The sequence below is a fragment of the Camelus dromedarius genome, chromosome 28 (genome assembly GCF_036321535.1).
Source record: "Camelus dromedarius isolate mCamDro1 chromosome 28, mCamDro1.pat, whole genome shotgun sequence".
In the NCBI taxonomy this organism is placed as follows: Eukaryota; Metazoa; Chordata; class Mammalia; order Artiodactyla; family Camelidae; genus Camelus; species Camelus dromedarius.
In genome coordinates this window covers 27721676-27740159 of record NC_087463.1, presented here as the reverse complement: position 1 = coordinate 27740159, position 18484 = coordinate 27721676, and the positions used below count along the sequence as shown (strand labels likewise).

General features: G+C 46.3%; 1 protein-coding gene across 1 annotated transcript; it reads right to left on the bottom strand.

The window, feature by feature from the left end:
• Window positions 1–3247: 3247 nt before the first annotated feature.
• On the bottom strand, window positions 3248–18369 carry RBFA (ribosome binding factor A). Its single transcript, XM_031441686.2, has 7 exons — window positions 18173–18369; window positions 15613–15655; window positions 14699–14875; window positions 14006–14118; window positions 11698–11782; window positions 9574–9647; window positions 3248–8637 (listed from the first exon to the last, which is right to left on the bottom strand). The coding sequence occupies exons 1-7, from the start codon at window positions 18325–18327 to the stop codon at window positions 8262–8264; spliced, it is 1023 nt and encodes a 340-aa protein (XP_031297546.2). The 5' UTR covers window positions 18328–18369; the 3' UTR covers window positions 3248–8261.
• Between the last annotated feature and the right edge of the window lie 115 nt (window positions 18370–18484).

Below are 18484 nucleotides of genomic sequence, written 5' to 3'. Positions count from 1 at the left end.
AATTCTGAGGACTCAAGCCTGGGATGACAGCCTCTCTGATGGCTCTGAGGGACTGCTCAGAAGAGGTAGGGGAGGAGCCAGGATATATAGGAGTTTTACAACAAATACCAGGTAGTTGGAACATTAAGAGATTACTTGTTAACTAAAGAAAACCACACACCTCAAGTTAAAGAGTTTATCTCTTTTCTATGTATGGGAGGAAGCAAACATTTGGGCTCCTTGAATTCATTCCTTTGACAAGCACCTAGCTATCTAGGGCCAGTGTCTTGTCCTTTCTTACTCTGAGTCCCCTCAGAGTGCACCATTGTGAGTGGCTGCAGAGGCCGCGCTGCAGGCTTGTCTTCACTGGGGGGTGGCGGCAGCCGCTGATGACTTGATGGCTTCAGCATTCTTTGTTAACTGACATGGCTTGCAGTAATTTTTGCTCACATGTCTTTGCACAAAACTTTAAGATTTTTGTGAAGTCCAATTTGTCTACTTGTTCTTTTGCTGCCTGTGCCTTCTGTGTCATAGCCAAGAAACCACTGCCAAATCCTGGGTTCTGACACTTTAGTCCTGTTTTAAGTTTATAATAAGTGTTAAGTCTTACATTTAGGTCTTTGATATCTTTTGAGTTAATATTTATATTTGGTGCTAGGTCATACTTTTGCACGTGCATATCTAGTTTCCCTGCATCAGTTATCTCCTTCCCCTCTGAGTGGTCTTGGCGCCTTTGTCAGAAATCATCCAGCCACATACATGAGGGTTCATTTCTAGGCTCTCTATTCTGTTTCATTGGTCTATATGTCTGTCTTTAAGCCAGCAGCACAGTTTTGATTACTAAAGTTTTATACTTTGTTTTGAAACTAGTTTTATACTAACGTTTTGAAATTTGGAACTTTAAGACCTTTGGTTTTTTCCTTCTTTTTCTGGAATGTGTTGGCCATTCAGGATCCCTTGAGATTCCTTATGAAATTTAGGATGAGTTTTATTATTTCTGCAAAAAATTTCATTGGGATTTTGATAGAGGTTGCATCTCTATCAACCTGTAGATAGAGTGCTTTGACTAATATTGATGTTTTAATAACAGTAAATCTTCCAATCAGTGAATACAGGATGTTTCCATTTATTTAGGTCTTTTTAAAGTTTTTTCAGCATGTTTTGTAGTTTTCATTGCACAAGTCTTTCTCCTTCTTTGGTTAATTCCTAAACATTTTGTTCTTTTTGATACTATTGTAAATGTAATTGTTATCGTAATATCCTTTTCAGATCATTCATTGTTCATATATAGAAATGCAACTTTTTTGTGTGTGTGTTGACTTTGAATCCTGCTACTTTGCTGAATTCATTTATTAGAGGTAACAGCTTTTTTGTGGTGTCTGTAGGATATTCTACACATAAGATCATATCATCTGCAAACAGATCATTTTGCTTTTTCCTTTCTAATTTGGAAGACTCGTTTCTTTTTCTTGCCTAACTGGTCTGGCTAGAACTTCCAGTACTATGTTGAATAGAAATGGTGAAAGCAGGCATACTTGTCTTGTTCCTGATCTTTGAGGAAAAGCTTTCAGTCTTTCACCGTTTAACATTGTTTGAGGTGCGTTTTTCATATATAGATTTTATTATATTAAGGTAATCTTCTATTCCTATTTTGTTAAGTGTTTTTTCATGAAAGGGTGTTGAATTTTATCAAATGCTTTTTCCACATCATTTGAGATGATCATGTGGTTTCTCCCATCATTCTGTTGATGGGAAAAAGACTGATTGACTTTGTGTTGAACCACATTTGCATTCCAGGAATAAATCCCACTTAACTATGGTGTATAATCCTTTTAATATGCTGCTGACTCATGTTTGTTAGTATCTTGTTGAGGATTTTTACATCAATGTTCATAAAGGATATTGGTCTTTAGCGTTTTTCTTTTTTTTCCTTGTAGTGTCTTTGTGTGGCTTTGGTATCTGGGTTGTGCTGGCCCCCTACAATAAACTGGGAAGTGTTCCCTCTTCATTTTGGGGGGGAAAGTCTGAGAAGGGTTGGTATTAGTTTTCTTTAAATGTTTTGTAGAATTAACCAGTGAAGCCATCAGGTCCAGGGCTTTTCTTTGTGGGAAGGTTTTTCATTATTCAGTCAATCTTCTTACTAGTTACAGGTCTAGATAGATTTTCTAATTCCTTCGTGATTTAGTCTTGGTAGGTTTTGTTTCTAGGAATTTGTCCATATCAGCAGCGTTGTCCAATCTGCTGGTGTGAAACTGCTCATAGTACTCTCATAAATCCTCTTTGTTTCTGTAGAATCAGTAGTAATTTCTCCATTTTCATTTCTGATTTTAGTAATTTGAGTCTTTTGTCCTTCATCTAGCTCAGTTTGTCAATTTTGCTAACCTTTTTGAAGAACCAACATTTAGTTTCATTGATATTGTCTACTGTTTTTTTATTCTCTATTTCCTTTATCTCTGCTCTAATCCTTCTTTCTTTTCTTCTGCTAACATTGGGTTGTCTGTTCTTTATTTTTCTAATTCCTTACATTGTAAAGCTACATTGTTGATTTGCAAAAAAAATTTTTTTACATCTTTTTTTAACAACGGAGGTATTGGGGATTGAACCTAGGACCTCCTGTATCCTAAGCATGAACTCTAGCACTGAGCTATTCCCCAACTCCAAGAACTTTTTTATTTTTTAATGTAAGCGTTTATAGCTATAAAGTGAAACAGTGTCCCGTAAGCTTTGGCATGTTGTGTTTTCATTCATCACTAAGAATCTTCAAATTTCCCTTATAGTCTCCTTTGATGCATTGGTTTTTTTTTTTAAGAGTGTGTTTAGTTTCCAATTGGTGAATTTTCCAATTTTGTCATTGATTTCTTACTTGATCTCATTTGGTTTTAGAAGATACGCTGTATGATAGCTATGTTTTTTAATCTATTGAGACTTAATTTGTGGCCCAACATATGGTCTATCCTGTAAAATGTCCCACATGCACTGGAGACTGTGTGTGTCCTGCTGTTGGGTGGAGTGTTCCGTGTATGTCTTTTAGATCTATTTGGTTTAGTGTGTTAAGCCCTCTATTTCCTTATCTTCTGTCTGGCTGTTCTAACCACTACTGAGAGAGGGTATTGAGGTCTCCAACTCTTATTTTGGGACTACTTCTTCCTTCAATTCTGTCAGTTTTTGCTTCATATATGTTTAAGGTCTGTCATTAGGTACCTAAATATTCATAATTGTTATATATCTTATTTCATTGAAACTTTTATATAATTGCTTCCCTTGTCTCTTGTAATCTTTTTTTTTTTAAGATAAGTTTTTATCTGATATTATTATACTCACCCCTGCTACCCTTTGGTTACCGTTTGCATGGAGTATTTTTTTTACATCTTTTCACTTTCAATCTATTTATGTATTTGGATATAAAGTAAATCTCTTGAAGACAGCATATAGTTTGATAATTTTTTTTATTCATTGTTTCAATCTCTGTCTTTTCACTGAGGAATTTAATCCATTTACATTTAAAGTAACTACAGACAGGGAGAGACTTCTGTCATTTTGCTGTTTGTTTTCTATATGCCTTGTAGCTTTTTTTGTCCTTCATTTCCTGCATCAGTATCTTTTGTGTTTAAGTTGATTTTTTAACAGCAAAACATCTAAATTCCTTTCTCATTTCTTTTTATATATATTCTATAGCTATTTTCTTTGCGGATTTTATCTGACACTCCACAGTTATAACACTCTAATCTGAATTTATACTAGCTTAATTTCAGTAACACAAAAACATTCATTTAACAGCTCCACCCCACCCCTTCTGGCTGTTGGTCAACATCACAAAAATACATCTTTATACACTGTGTGCCCCTAAGCATACACTAGTAATTCTTTTAAATGCATTAGTCTCTTAAATTATGTAGAAAACAAAATGTGGAGTTACACTAATACTAGCCTTTAGACTAATAATTTTTTTAATGTATTAGTCTTTTAAATAATATAGAAAACAAAAAGTGCACCTAAGAACCATTGTTTTTGCCTTAAAAAGTTATACTTGCCCCGTGTTAACAACCCTGACTGAGGTCTTCATTCCTCCACACAGCTTCAAGTTACTGTCTCCTGGCCTTTCATCTCGCTTGCAGGACTCTTAGAGTATCTCTTGCAGGACAGGTCTAGTGAGCTCAAGTTTTCTGGATGTTTCATCAAATTTGGGCAAGTTTCAGACATTATTTCTTCAAATATTCTCTCTAGCCCTTTCTCTCTCTTCAACCTCTGGAACTCTCAGAATGCGTATGTTGCTTCTCTTCATGGAGTCCCACAGGTCCCTTAGGCCCTATTAACTTTTCTTCAATCTTTTTTGTGTTCCTCAGACTTAATAATTTCCATTATCTTCAAGTCTTCTGATTCTTCTGCCTCCTCACACCTGCCTTTGAATCCTACTATTGCATCTCGGTTAGTTTACCTTTAGGCTCCAGATTTCTTTATGGTTTCTTTTTATGGATATTTCCATTTTGTTCACCTATCACTTTCTCGGCTTTCTCTGTATCTTCCTTTAGTTCTTTGAACATCTTTAAGACAGCTGTTTTCAAGTCTGTCTAATTTTTCTACCATTAGATCTTTTTTCAGGAACAGTTTCTGATTTTTTTTTCTTTTGAAAAGGCCATACTCTCCTGTTTCTGTGTATGCCTTGTGACTTTGTTGTTGTTGTTGTTGTTGAAAACTGTACATATGAATCCAGAAACATGTAACTCTGGAAATCAGATTCTCTCCCTTTCCCAGAGTTTGCCATTTTGTGGAGGTTTTATCCCCTTGTTGTAGGTTGTCTCTGCTGAAGATCAGCAAAATCCTTCTCCCAATTTTCAGACACCCTTCACACCCACCACCTTATCACAAATGGACAAGGGCCAGATCCTCATGAGACCCAGGGGCCAGGGTAGCCATTCTGTCTAGGTCTGGATCCTAGTTGTTACCACAGCCCCAGAGAGGGATCCAGACACTGCTGCTCACCAGGACATTCTTGAAAGTTATTATTTTGTTATGGAAGAGTAGAAGCCTCCAGTGTGTTTCTACAGTTTTGCAACAATATAGGACCCCACCTTCAAGCCCTGTTTTCTCCGACTTTTATGGGTTAGGGTCTGAGGCTTCCTGAGATGGAGCCAAACCCACTAGACAAACACTGGTGGCAATGGCGAGGCAAGGATGCCTGTTATGAAAGTTGTGCCATAAGACCTTGGTTGTGCACAGGCACTCCCACAAGCACACACAAAGGCACACAGACACACACACATGCTTGCATATGGGCACTCACACAGACATGAACACCCAGGCACCCAACAGAGGTTATATGTAGCACAGTGTCAGGCTCTGCAAGTTTACACAGGTAGCATTCAGGAAGACTCTGCGGTGCATCTTTTGTCATTTCTCACTGGGTCTTCCTCTGCGGTTCCCTTTCTGGTAACCAAGATACACTCAGACACAATTACTCCTTGCTTTGTGACCGACATTAACGTACTCTAATAAAACTGGCCTAGAAGACCCAGTAGTTGAGTGTGGGAGCTGCAGGGGGTGCTGACTCCCCTGAACCCTCTTTCCCCAATGACATGTGATGCAGGCAACCAGCCCAGTGCCAATCTGCAAGTCATGGGCCTGAGCAGGGACTGACATCCGGAATTCAACTCATTCAGATGGAAAGACCAGCCTATCCAACGCGGTTGCCACCATCATGCCAGTCACCATGATACGAACACAGTCGGCTGCTCTTCTGATGAGGTTCTCAGCCCCTGGAAGGTGTGCCAGCTGCAGAGGCATCTCCCTGCTGCATTTCTCTGACTTACCTCTGCAGAGCCTGCATCAAGCACTTCTCCAGAGCCAGTGAACAAGCCATCTGCATGCAGAGTGGAGGCACACAGGGGAATTTCATGTTTACGGCTGATTGAAGAGGCTTTAATGGACATTTGAAAGTCCCTTCTATATGCATTCTTCCTTTCAAACCCCGTACCTAATAACCTCATGCTCTGTGTTGAGATGCGCTATGCATAATGGAATCTGAAAATCCTTACAGAAATCAGTGTTGCAGGGACACTCATTCTATAAAACTGGGGAGTGTTATCCAGAACTAAATGAAATACTGTAGGCTACAATTTTCTCCCTTCAGTCACTGAAAACTTATTTTTAAAAAACAGATGGAAACTAGATTGCTTCCTTATTTACCAGAACACTTGGGTTCTGATCTCAGCAGCAGCCTCACAATGACTGCACATCACTGGGGTTAAGTGGCAGGAGGTGTCCCCATCCAGCTTCCACCAAAGGTTCCTCAGAGCTGTGAAGGCAAGTGCAGTCTCCTACCTGGCCTGATCACCTGCATGCACCTTGTGGAGGGTAAAGTGAGGTGCCCAAAGGCCGTGAGTCAGAACCGCTTCCTGCGCCAGCATGTCCTGCAAAGTGCCTGTTTTTCCAGGGAAAGAAGCTGAGTACAAGCTGCTGCTGCTTGGATGTTTCTAGAGGAGAGGCCTCAAGCACCTGCAGCACCCAGGGGACCTGACAGTGCCTCCCATCTGCCCTCTGCACCTGGCAAATGGACTATCACTCCTGATATCATGTGTGGCCAAAATCTTGGAAGGAGATGGGCCAATCTGCAGAGTTCCTGCCCCCAACCCTTGTCTCACCAAGATTCAAAGTTTCAGAAACCAAGGTCCAGTGGCAGGGGAGGCTATCGAGACAGCTGCACTCACACACTGCACGGGGGTGGAGGGGGAGGTTACAATGGGAAGGAAGGTGCCCTGAGATCTTGGAGAGCTGGAATTCTGCTCCTCCCAATGGAAGCAGCAGAAGATACACGTTTGGGAGAGGGTAAAGCTCAAGTGGTGGAGTGCGTGCTTGGCATGCACAGGGTCCTGGGTTCAACCCCTAGTACCTCCTCTGAAAATAAATAAATAAATAAACCTAATTACTTCCCCCCCAACAAACTTTTTTTTAAAAAATAGAAGACATATGCTTTCTTTAACATGAATGCCACTGCAGTGCTATGAATTTTCACGTAGAACTGAGACGTCTTTTCTTCAGACTCTAAGGGCGTGTGTGTGAGTTTTGATTTCAGCCTGGCAAGAAAGGAGAACCAGAAACACCCAGGAGGCATCCAGAAAAACAAGGCACTGTATCTGAGCATGTGGGGCTGGAGGACTGCAAGTGAGACTTGCTGGGGAGGGGTGCTTGGAGACTAAAAAGTCCTTAGTGGGACCTGATGGGTCTTCTGTTGGCCGCTGGCCTTAGGCTGTGTGACGATTTGCTGCCTCTTTCCATCTCCTCCATACCCCAACCCCAGGGTACCTGAGCCCCATCTCCCCCTAGATCCTACAGCCCTCGGGACAAGTGGCAGCTCGGGACTCTCAGCACAGGAGGTTAAAAGGAGCCTGCTCTGTACAATCACACTAGGCTTCACGTTTCAGGATGAAAACCATTTGTGTCTCTTCAGGTTCCTGTTCGAGTTTTATTCAAATCCAGAGCCATCTGGTACCCACAGTAATGCAGACAGCCACACAGGTGTGCTCAACCCTAAGAGTGGAGGACTGCCTACTCTGCCTTCCCAACAGGACTTACTTCTGGACTCAGAGCTGTCCGCACGTAACCTCTTCAGGTTTACCGCTGGCACCCCAGGGTACTGATGAACACATTCTACCTCAAACAGGCAGGACTCTGATCTGCTCCTGTCGTCTGGGATGTCACGGGACATGAAAACCCAGCCATGTGCACAATTCTGCCACGTCTGCAGGGCCACCAGCTTCAAACAGGAGCACCTGCGTCCGGCTCTGCATGGCCTCACAAAGCAGGTTATGCGCACATCCACCAACGAGTCAATTACCCCTCCTTCCCTTAGCTTGTCACAGAAACCAAATTCCTAGGAAGGTGGCGTCAAGATGAGGGCCCTCTGCATGCAAGGCTCTGCTAAGTGCTTTCATACACGTGACCCTGCAACCCTCCCAGCAACCCCTGAACAGATGCCATTAGTATCCAGACCACCAGGAAATGGAGCAGAGAGGTCATTCAGCTCCAGCATGGCGGGGTAGGGCCGGGTGGCTGCAAAGCCCTGCTCTGTCACACGTAAGCAGACAAACCTTCAAATACAAAGCCCGGATAACGAGGACTGACTGCACTGCGTGGATCCAAGAGCTATTTACACTTTCCACAGCCCATGCCTCTTCTCACAGTAACACAAGGAAAAGGGCTCAGACCACCCCTACACGAGGGCTTCCAGGCCAGTTCCTGCCCTGTGCACACGGGCATCTGGTCAAGACCCTCTCCCTCCATGACCCCTAACAGTCACCTCGATCCTTTCCCTTTGCCTCCAGTTCCTGCTCCGCTCCCGGGAGCCCCCACTCGCACCCCAGGCCGTGCTCCTCAGGAAGGGCCCTTCTGCCGTCCAGGGGCTCCTCACCCTCCAGCCCCAACAGGAAGCTCTTGGGAGAAAGGTCATTGTCCACAGGGGGGTGGGCCCTCCTCTTTCTCACTTGCTTCATCAGCACAGCCACATGCTCTGGCCGTGCTGGGCTGGTGGCCCCCCGGCCCCGGCCCCTCTTGTACTCCAGGATCTGCTGGTTGAGGGCCTCGTGGTCAATTCCACACAGACTGGAGGGCACGGCAGGGCCCGGGGTATCACACGGCAATGCTGCATCCAAGGCCTTGGGGTCCCTGCAGGGGAACAATGGTCTTCACACCAAGCACAAACACCCCTACACCCCAACATCTGTCCAGGGAGACTGGGGAGATGGACGAGCTGGCTTGGCTGGGTGCTGCAGTCTAGAACCACTCGCCAGCAGACTTCCAGTGCAGCCGTTCTGTGCTGTCATTAAACACACTGTCCTTTTTTCCCACTGGAATGTGGCCAGTGCACCAGGCCAGTTAAACAGAGGTATGGGTGGGGTCTTTTAGATCCATCACACAGGCTACTTGATGAGTTAGAGGCTATTCTGAGAGCAAAACCAGAGCAATCCTTTTAAAACCCAAACCTGGCCGCATCATACCTCTGAGTCCTCTAACTCTGCTCCGGGAGGGGTCTCCACCTGCCCCTTCCCACTGACCAGTGCCTTTGCTCCAGCTCAGAGGTACCAGGCAGGCCGGCTCCTGTGGGTCCTCCCTGAGGCCCTGATGGAACACAGGCCAAGAACCCGCCACAGCTGTTCCCTCTGCGGGAGTAGGCCCTTACACACATGCCCCAGATCCTCACGTCATCGTCTGAGAGGCCGACGCTGATGTTTGCTACTTCCAAGCAGAAAACAGGTTTCAGAGACTCTGCCATGTGCTCACAGAGGTGCCCAGTGGTGAGGACGCGGCCCGGCTCCCAGCAGGCGCCCAAGACAAGCATGCCGAGTGGACGGCGAGGGTGAGCAGCTACGGCCAGCACTTGGAAGTCAAGGCTCAGCCCTGCTGGGAGGCCCACTGAGGCCACCCGACAGCCTCCTGGGGTGCTGGGTGTGCCACCAGGCTGCCACTGGGGCCTGCTGATGCCAGCACCGGCGGGGCTCCAGGGCAAGACCCAAGGGCACAGTGCGGCCCCCACCCCAACCAGCAATCCCACACCTGGGTGTCTGTCCGAGAGAATCAGAAACATAAATCCACATGTGTTACCTAAAGTCATCTTGCACCAACTCTTCTTTTTCATCACGGGGTCCAAAATCAGCAACTGCCAGTAACCGATCAACCTGAAAAGGAACAGAGGGTAATCTGGCAAGTCATGCCTCTCCACACCTACGTCCAAGCCTGGGGCCAGTGAGCACGGGCATCATGCCACCTGTGCCAGCGACTGCAGGCCTCACCCTGCTTCACATGGGTCCTTCCACTGATGCTCCAACACCTGTCACCTTAATCACATTTGCTCTGATAATGAATTGAGGCTTTTTGAAAACTACCCTTAAAACTTGTAAATGTCAAACTTCAAACTTACAAAGAAACCAGTTAAATATTAGTTGAATTACTAGCACTTACTCGTTAGTAAGATGCTTTAATTTTGCCACAGAATTTGTCTGGGTTAAAAAGCCTCCCAGCATGGCAACATGAGAGTCACAAAGTCTGGCGTGTGAATCCAGCTCCACGGTGGCTGATGGACCCAGGCTGGAAATGACTGCTGCTCCTTAGCGGGGCCACCACAGGCCTCTCCACCCCCACCTGCCTGTACTGACTGCCTGCGGATCGTCCTGCCCGGCTGTGCACTGAGACCCAATGTCGCAGCAGGGGCCACTTCTCTGCAAGCCCAGGAGAGCCTGGACCAGAAACAGGACCCGTCGCTCCCAGCAACTGAAGCATCATCACCAACCACTGAGGTACCAAAAAAAACTACAAAGGTGAAAAGCAGCAGAAGCAGAGAAAAACCAGTCCACAGAAACTATTCACAACGCATATTTTGCCAAGGGCCCTGTACCAGGCACGGAATGAACCTGCATGGCTCGATGATAAGCAAACCTTATAAAAAACGGGCAAAGGTCTGAACTGGCCACAAAAGAGGGACCAACCATGGGCACAAGGAAGACGCCCGGCGTCACTAGTCGTCGAGAAGATGCAAGTCTGAATCCCAGAACGGCAACCCTGAGTGTTTACTGGCGGTAACATCAACATTGCTGAGTTACTCAGGGCTCAGTCTGGACAGAGCTTATTACTGCTCCTGCTTCCCATGTCCAGTCACCTGACCTGAAGACTATCCTGAGGCTGCAAAGTAAGCTGAAAGTACCGTCACAACTCCCTGTGATTATTCAGTACGGTGCTGACCCTGACTACGTGGCAGGGCAGACGCCGGGTGGGCCTGAGGGAGCTTCCAATGGCATGATCTCCAGAGAGAGAGCCACCCAAACCCACAGAGCCAGGCAGGAACTTTCGGCTATTAATTCTTCCTCTACAGAGACAGGGACAAGTCACAGCACAGTGAAACCAGAGGGCGCACTGCTGGACAGATGGGACTCCATCTGCCAGCTACCCCATATGCTCACGGTGAATTCCATGCCGAGTACCCGCACGGCACATGCCTGACCTAAACTCCACCTGAACTGGAAAGCACCAGTGTACTGTCACCCCTCTGTTCCCCGTTCTAGCAAGGAAAACCAGACACCTACAAATGTTATTATCTGCATAATGTTTTTGGTATTGCTTGTATAATAAATGACAAAAGACAACAATGTAATTAGATTCTTTCCCCTCTGTGGAGCTAAAGACTACCTAGTCCTACAGTGAATAACAGCCCCCTCATCATAATCTTGTAAACGCCACTTTCTGGGTTTTCAGTACAATTTTTAAAGGTATAACATACCTTAATAACCACCAAGTAACCATCACCTAGATTAAAAAATACATATTTTTTAACAGGTTTTAACTTTTGTAATTAACCTACAGCTAAAACAAGGAACATAATCATGACAATTGCAGCTACAGGACAGAAGGTAAGTGTCAGCCTTGTCGGTGTGAAGCAGCCACAGACAGGGGGAAACCCGGGAGGTGGGAGGAGCAGGCAAGCACAGGAGAGACTGAGGGCTGGTTCACTCGTTAGGGCTCTACTGACAAGCCCTCAAAAATTAAAGCCACAGAAGTGGTTACCAGGGAATCAGGCAAAGAACAGGGCAAGGGAGCCTAACTCTTCATTTGCACCCTGCCGAGTGTTACCTGCAAACACTGTGTACATCATCTTTTGAATATTCAGAAATTAAATTTAAAATCTTACTCATGTGAAAGTTTACATCATAAAAAGGTCATAATGTGAAAGCTCACCTCGGCTACTGCTGCGTATTTTTTGTCCTGAACAAACACAATCGGCGGCATGTTCCTCAGGATCTGCTGGGACATCACAAGATGCCTGGGGAGACAGAGGTCACAGGTGACACTCAGTGGAGGGTGACAGTGACAGAAACGTCACCTCACAAGGAGGCATGAGATCTGCTCATCACATCAGAAAGTCTTCTTTAGCCAATGCCATGTTATGAAGGGGATACAAAAATGTATCACCAAATCCTTGTAAGTAGTCTTATCCGAATCTGGACACACCCTTGAGCATAACATGGCCGTGGACTCCGTGGTCCGGGCACCAGCAACAAGCCAGGGCTCCGTCCCTCTGTTCAGAGGACACTCACCAGTCAAGTGTGACTGACAGTCCTCAACTACCCAGGTGCCAGATGCAGAAATGAACTTTGTGTCCTTCAGTCATGCAGTACATGCAAGTTCAGGTGCCAGAGGTATCCAGTGAAAAGACTGCTGTGACACGTGGCATGTCTGCTCAGTGACAGCGGACCTTGGTGCAAAGTTATGGAAAAACCTTTACACTAAACCTTGGGGAGAAAAAGAGTTGGGAAAGGGACATTCTGTTCAACTGAATTTTCTGACTATCTAAAAACTGATCAGAAAACAATACTGTCACCTCAATACCTGTTGGAAATCTCTCATTTTATTTCTGTTAAATGTCAAAAATGAAATTAATTGCCCATTCTTCAATATACAACTTTAGAGACTCAGGGTTAGTGTGATGGTGTCAGTGATCGCCAGCAGGTGGGGAAGGAGATGGCTTATGAAAATGCCACACCTGTCCCTTCCAAAGGGAAGGATGGCGACAGGGAGGCCAAGGAGGGACAGAACGGAGGGAGGTGGGAAGGGGGAACCCAACGTGAGCGCTCGTCAGTTGGGTCTCTGCATTTTAAAGACTGACAAGAAAACCAAGTAACCTCTTTAATATCACCCAGCTCGGTGGTTCTCAAAATTCTTGGTCTTAGGACTGCCTTTACACTCTTAAAAGTGACTGAGAACAACAAAGACCTTCTGTTTATGTGGGTTCTATCCATCAATATCTACTGCACTAAAAGTTACAGCTGAGAATTTAAAAAATACATACATATTAATTCACTTAAAATAACAAACCCACTACATGTTCACAGATACTGAGTAATCAGTAAAAAATAACCACTACATTATTTTAAAACTAAGCAGAGTCGCACTGCTTATGTAGTTCCAAACTTCTTCAACACCCAGCATAACAAAGACAGCTGGGTTCTTATCTCTGTCTGCGTGTAATCTGATCTATCACTTTGTTTAAAACATAAGAAGATCGGGCCTCACATAGACCTGTAACTGAAAAGGGGGCATATGAACAGCCCTTGAGAAAAGTGTGGATTTTTGACGCTACACAAAAACCCAACAAATAGTCATTTATTAAAAGTCAGCAGCAAAGTGAGATCTGCAGGCAGATCACTGAACATGTCACTCTCTGCACACTGGAACCCACTGGTCGGCTTCCCTTTGAGCCGCCCTCTCCCCGTGCATGACTCTGTAACCTCACCAAGTCACACAGATTCTCAGAATGAAGCCAAATGTTACATCACCACCACCCGCATCAAAGAGGTCTTCTCTGCCGCAAGACTGTCAAATTCACGGTGCTGGATACACGTTTTCCAAAACCCTGATGTTCATTGAAAGCTTGAATTTTATCACTGGCAACAAACATGGTCAGTTGGTTTCCCTGACGTGACAGGTTTTTTGCTAATTTTGGAGAAAATGTCAAATCCCACATCTGAGTAACGGTGGTCATTTCACTTGTTCTTTCAAGTGAAGAAGTGTCCATTTTGGTTCACGATCCACAACTGCAGTGTTTTTCCAAGACAATCATCAGTTTCATGTATACTTCCCACCACACAGAATAATAAATAGATGTGCCCAAGGGTCGAGACTTAGTAAAATTAGTAACTTCTGCTTATTCATCAAGGATGTTCTTAAACAAAGCTGACAGCTTTTTACTGAGAGCACATGGCTGAAGCTACAACGACCACCAGGACATCTGACACAGCCCGCCCCGCCCCTGTGGCTTCAGTGCAAACAGAAGACAACACCTCACCATAAGAACTTTAACTCACAACCTCCCCGCACAAAGGACGTGGGACCCAGGACCAAACCCTGAGAACTGCTGACCTAGATTATGGCCGACAGAAAAATGTAAATTCTGCTCTGAAATCCAAGAAAACGCTCCCCAAATTTTCCTTAAAGGCAGAAATACTGGACAAACAGGCTGAGGGTCAGGGTCAAGTGGAGGCCTCACCTCATGTGTGCAGCGCTCCTCTGCAGCACGGCCTCTGTGTGTGCATTCTGAGCTGCAGAGAGACTGGCCTTCCAGGACACTCGGCAGGCGGAGAAGTCTGCAGTCAGAGAGACCTGAGCCCCAACCCCACCCGTATCACTCTCCACTCACGTGGGCTTTCCGGGCACAGGTCCGCAGAGAAACACTAACTCCTGGGCTGTTGTGGCTTTGGGCACCCACCGCCAGGGCTAGTGACCCAGCGCAAGAGCCACAGGCCACCTGCTGCCCAAGCTTGCATGGTGAAGAAAGCAGCTCCCAACCAGACCCCAGCCCCGCTCACAGAAATGCCTCAACCTCGGCTGCTCCCACTCTGGGGGTAGCAGCAGCAGAAGCTGCCGCCTCTGTCTTCACACGAGGCAAGGGCAGACATGTCCACCGCCCATCTGACCCCCAAGACTTCGGACGCCCTATTTTGGCACTCACGGCTCTGGTGCTCTGGGTGCTGTCTGGGCAAGGAACCCCCCCACCACCTCATCACCCCCCCCCCCAACCGCTGTGCACAGCGAGACCTCTGCTCTGGCATCCCAAGTGCACCCTCCTCTCCTCAGGACCTAAATGGCCACACCCAGCATCCTTTCTGCTTTTAGGTGACACAAAGGACTGTGACCGAGGCCTCAGCAAGGCTGTCCGTCCTCTCTGGCCCCAGCGGGCTACCTTGGAGAGCTCCACATTCAGGTCGCAGACCTCCTGGCTCACTTCAGGGGTACACAGAAACCCCGTCAGCGCTTTGTGGAGGAGGCCGTTCAGGGCCCTCAGGCGCATGTGATCTTCCTTCCTGGCTCTCTTGGAGGTGCTCTTCACTAGGGATTCCAGCTGGGATGGCTTGTAAGTCTCCAAGAAGCAGAAAAGCAGACAGAAAGACCAAGCATTAGAGACACTGCAGGTTCACTTTCAGACCACTATAATAAAGCAAACACTGCAATCAAGTGAGTCACATGAATTTTTTGGTTTCTCAATGTACATAAAAGCTATGGTCACCCTGTGGTTACCCTATACTGTAGTCTATTACACATGCAATAGAAATACATCTAAAAAACAATGTATATACCTTAATTAAAAATACTATATTCCTGGGGGGGGAGGGTACAGGTCAGCATTAGAGTGTGTGCTTAGCATGCATGAGGTCCTGGGTTCAATCCCCAGTACCTCCATTAAAAAATAATAATAATTTTAAAAAATACTTTATTGCTAAAAAATACTAACCATTACCTGCCAATGCAGGGCAGCCATCAAGCTTCAATTTATAAAAACCAGAGCTTCTGGGAGACGCAACAAAACAAGCTGCGTCTATGTACCCACACATTCACACGTACTGTACACACACCACAGCGAAAGCTGAATGAACATCACCACGTTAGGGTTTGATGATACATGTGACATTCTGGGAAGCCTGACTGTAATTTTTCTTAAAGATAAAAATTCCATGTTACTAGTGCATCCAGTCCCACCCACAGACCCTGTGCCCCCCAGTCCTGAAGTGGAAGGCTGGCCAGGCCAGGTGTGGCCGACTCTTGGAGCCTCAAGCCCATCAAGGCTCTAAAGGCCTGTGGCTGCTTCTGTGTACGTACCAAGTGAGAGCCCAGGGAAGGACCTTCATACCAGAACTTCTTCCTAGGGGGAGAAAGTGAGAGTGACGCTGAACAATGATGGCAGATCAAGTAAGAAAAAGTTACAAAAGCTAACTCGAGGTTGTCATAACATAACTGTTTCTAAGGAGCTCAACCTGGACATAGAAATGGTGTTACTGGGGGTCTAAAAGATTCAGATGTCCAGACAGCACAGGTTGTGGGAGAGAGACAGAAGAGAGTCTTAATTCAAGCTCGTAATTTTGACTAAGGTCTACTTCTACTCCCAAAGGGAGAGAAGGAGAATCTTAAAAATACAGCTACCAAACTGCCCTCTACTTGATAAAGCCATTTCCCGGGGTATAGGGACCGACACCACCACACGTCAACACTGGGATGGAACAACCATGCAACAGAGGGCAAGTGGGGAGCCAGGCTCCTCTCTGTGCAGACAAGCCAGGGCAGGAAGGGAGGATGGCCCGTGTGCCAGTGGGTGAGAGACGAAGCCTAGTGGCTTCACAGCTGCAGTGGTGACAGGTTGAGTGTGTACGGATAAGCACACACAGAAACCAGCGTCAACACGCTTCTGTGCCTGGTCAGCTGAAAGGGCCTCCGAAACAGACAGACACCAGCAGCAATGACAGAAGCTCTCAGATTGTGGTTTCTAATGTCACTTTCCAATCAAAGGAACAAGAGTTCCTTGGAGAAATGGCTGATTCAAGGCTAAGGCATGCTGTAGTGCCAGAAAGCAAGGCAGTGCTGAAGAGCATTTCAATTTAAAAACCACTTCAAAACTCCATAGTGATGAGGTGTGTCAAAGGGACAGAGGAGCCATCTGAAAGTGCTCCCAGTGGCCAAAGCTGGAACAATCTGAGCAAAATTATAACCAGGAGTCCACACTGATAGGAATTAATTAATAAATGGAGAAAAGACACATCTCCCATGCAGAATTCCAGGTAATTCATAAATATAACTCCCCACTCCCTAGGTGTGGGCTGCATATGGTGACTTCCCCTGCAAAGAAGACAGAATGGAATGGGGAAGGGGGACTTTACAGTGGATAAACCTGAGACACAGATGACCTCAGACAGTGATTAAGACTGACACCAAGACTGAAAAGCCATGTTGACAGCATGCCCCTTGGATATAAGACAAAAACGGCACTTCACAGGGGTGGACTTCCTCCCCAAAACCAAGACCGCAATATAATCACACAAATCCCAACACAGGGGCAACCTACAAAATAGCTAACCAGTACCCCTCAAGCTGTCATGGTCATCAAAAACAGGGACAATCTGAGAAACTGCCATAGTCAAGAGGAACCTAAAAAGATGACAACTAAATGTAATGTGGTCCCCGGATGGGATCCTGGAACAGAAAAGGACATGAGGGCAAGACTAAGTAAACATAAATAAAGCACGGACTTTAATTAATAATAAGGTATCAATATCCATTCAGCAATTGTAACAAACACGCCACACTAACCTAAGATGCTAACATCGGGGAAACTGAGTGTAGTTAATGGGAACTCGGTACTGTCTTGCTAATCTTTCGGTAAATCTAAAACTATTTTTAAAAGGTCTATTAAAAACATACCTACAATAGAACTAACAATGATATGGAAATCAACTTATTTCACTATACTTTTCTCTCATCATTAAAAAACCTATCCTGACATGCCTTCTTTACTCTTCAAGTTAACCCCAAATAGAAAACGTTAATATACAAAGAAACACTTTACATATTTCCCTTCTTTCTCTCTTTACTTGATGAGAACTACTCTCCTTAGAAACCCTTCTAAGTAACAAGAATCAACATACAGTCTCCCCTCCGTATCTGCAGGGAATTGGTTCCAATCCCACAGATACCAAGATGTGAGGACACCTGAGGCATACAGTGTTTGCATATGATCTACACACATCCTCTGGTACACTTTAAAATCTAAATGCTATGTAAGTAGCTGCTAGCATAAATTCAGGTTTTGCTTTTTAGACCTTCCTGGAATGTTTTCCAAATAGTTTCAATCCAAGGTTGGCTGAATCTGAGGTTGTGGAACCTCGGACCCAGGGTGGACTACAAATGTACACAGCACTTTGCTTCACACGTTCACGATATCCGTTTAGGACATGATGACAACTTTTAGGACACTTAACACTTAAAACTTTAACATCACAACTGGATGAAAAAACAGAAAAACGGCTGGGTGGAAAAAACGGCAAACGTTGACGTGACGGGTGGAATTACAGGTAATCTTTCAACAACCATTAATCTAACAGGCAAAGACTGCCCTTACGGACTCGGCTGGAAGCTTGAGCTCCAGGGTAACGCCCAGGCGGAGTACCTGCCCCGCGCTGCCCCTCGTCCCGCACAGCCCTCGCCCCGGGGAGCATCCCCGCCCCGCGCAGCCCCTGCCTCGGGGCCCCCAGTCCCGTGGAGCTACCCGGTCCCAGGGAACCCCCCCCGCCCCCGCAGCCCCCAACTCCGGGGCACCCCGTCCCGCGCAGCAACCTGTCCCACGGAGCCTCCACCCCGGCGCCCCCAACCCCCACTCAGGGAGCATTACTTGGTCTTGGAAGCAAATTTCTTGAGCAGGTTCTTGCGGCAGGAGACCGGCGAGCTATGCAAGCCTCGGGCGCCGCCCAAAACGAGCCCCGCGTGGACCCTCAACAGTTCTTGGAGAACCGGCCACATGTCCGCCAGCGACCAGCGACCGGACATTAGCGGGAGGCGTCCGCGGGGCGACGTGACGTGGGGGCGGCCGACGTGGAGCGACGGGGGCGGGGCGATGTTAGCGTACCGACGTGGCGCGGGGGGGACATGCGACGGGGCGACGTGGGCGGAGCAACGTTAGTGGGAGATCGAGGTGGGACGGTTG

Excerpts from the sequence above, each read along its gene's own strand:
- RBFA (XM_031441686.2), bottom strand. The coding sequence starts at position 18,327 with ATGTCCGGTCGCTGGTCGCTGGCGGACATGTGGCCGGTTCTCCAAGAA. Across the intron at positions 14,876-15,612 it reads CTTCCCTGGGCTCTCACTTG|ACTTACAAGCCATCCCAGCT; the intron begins GTACGTACACAG and ends TGCTTCTTGGAG. Across the intron at positions 9,648-11,697 it reads AATACGCAGCAGTAGCCGAG|GTTGATCGGTTACTGGCAGT; the intron begins GTGAGCTTTCAC and ends GTTCCTTTTCAG.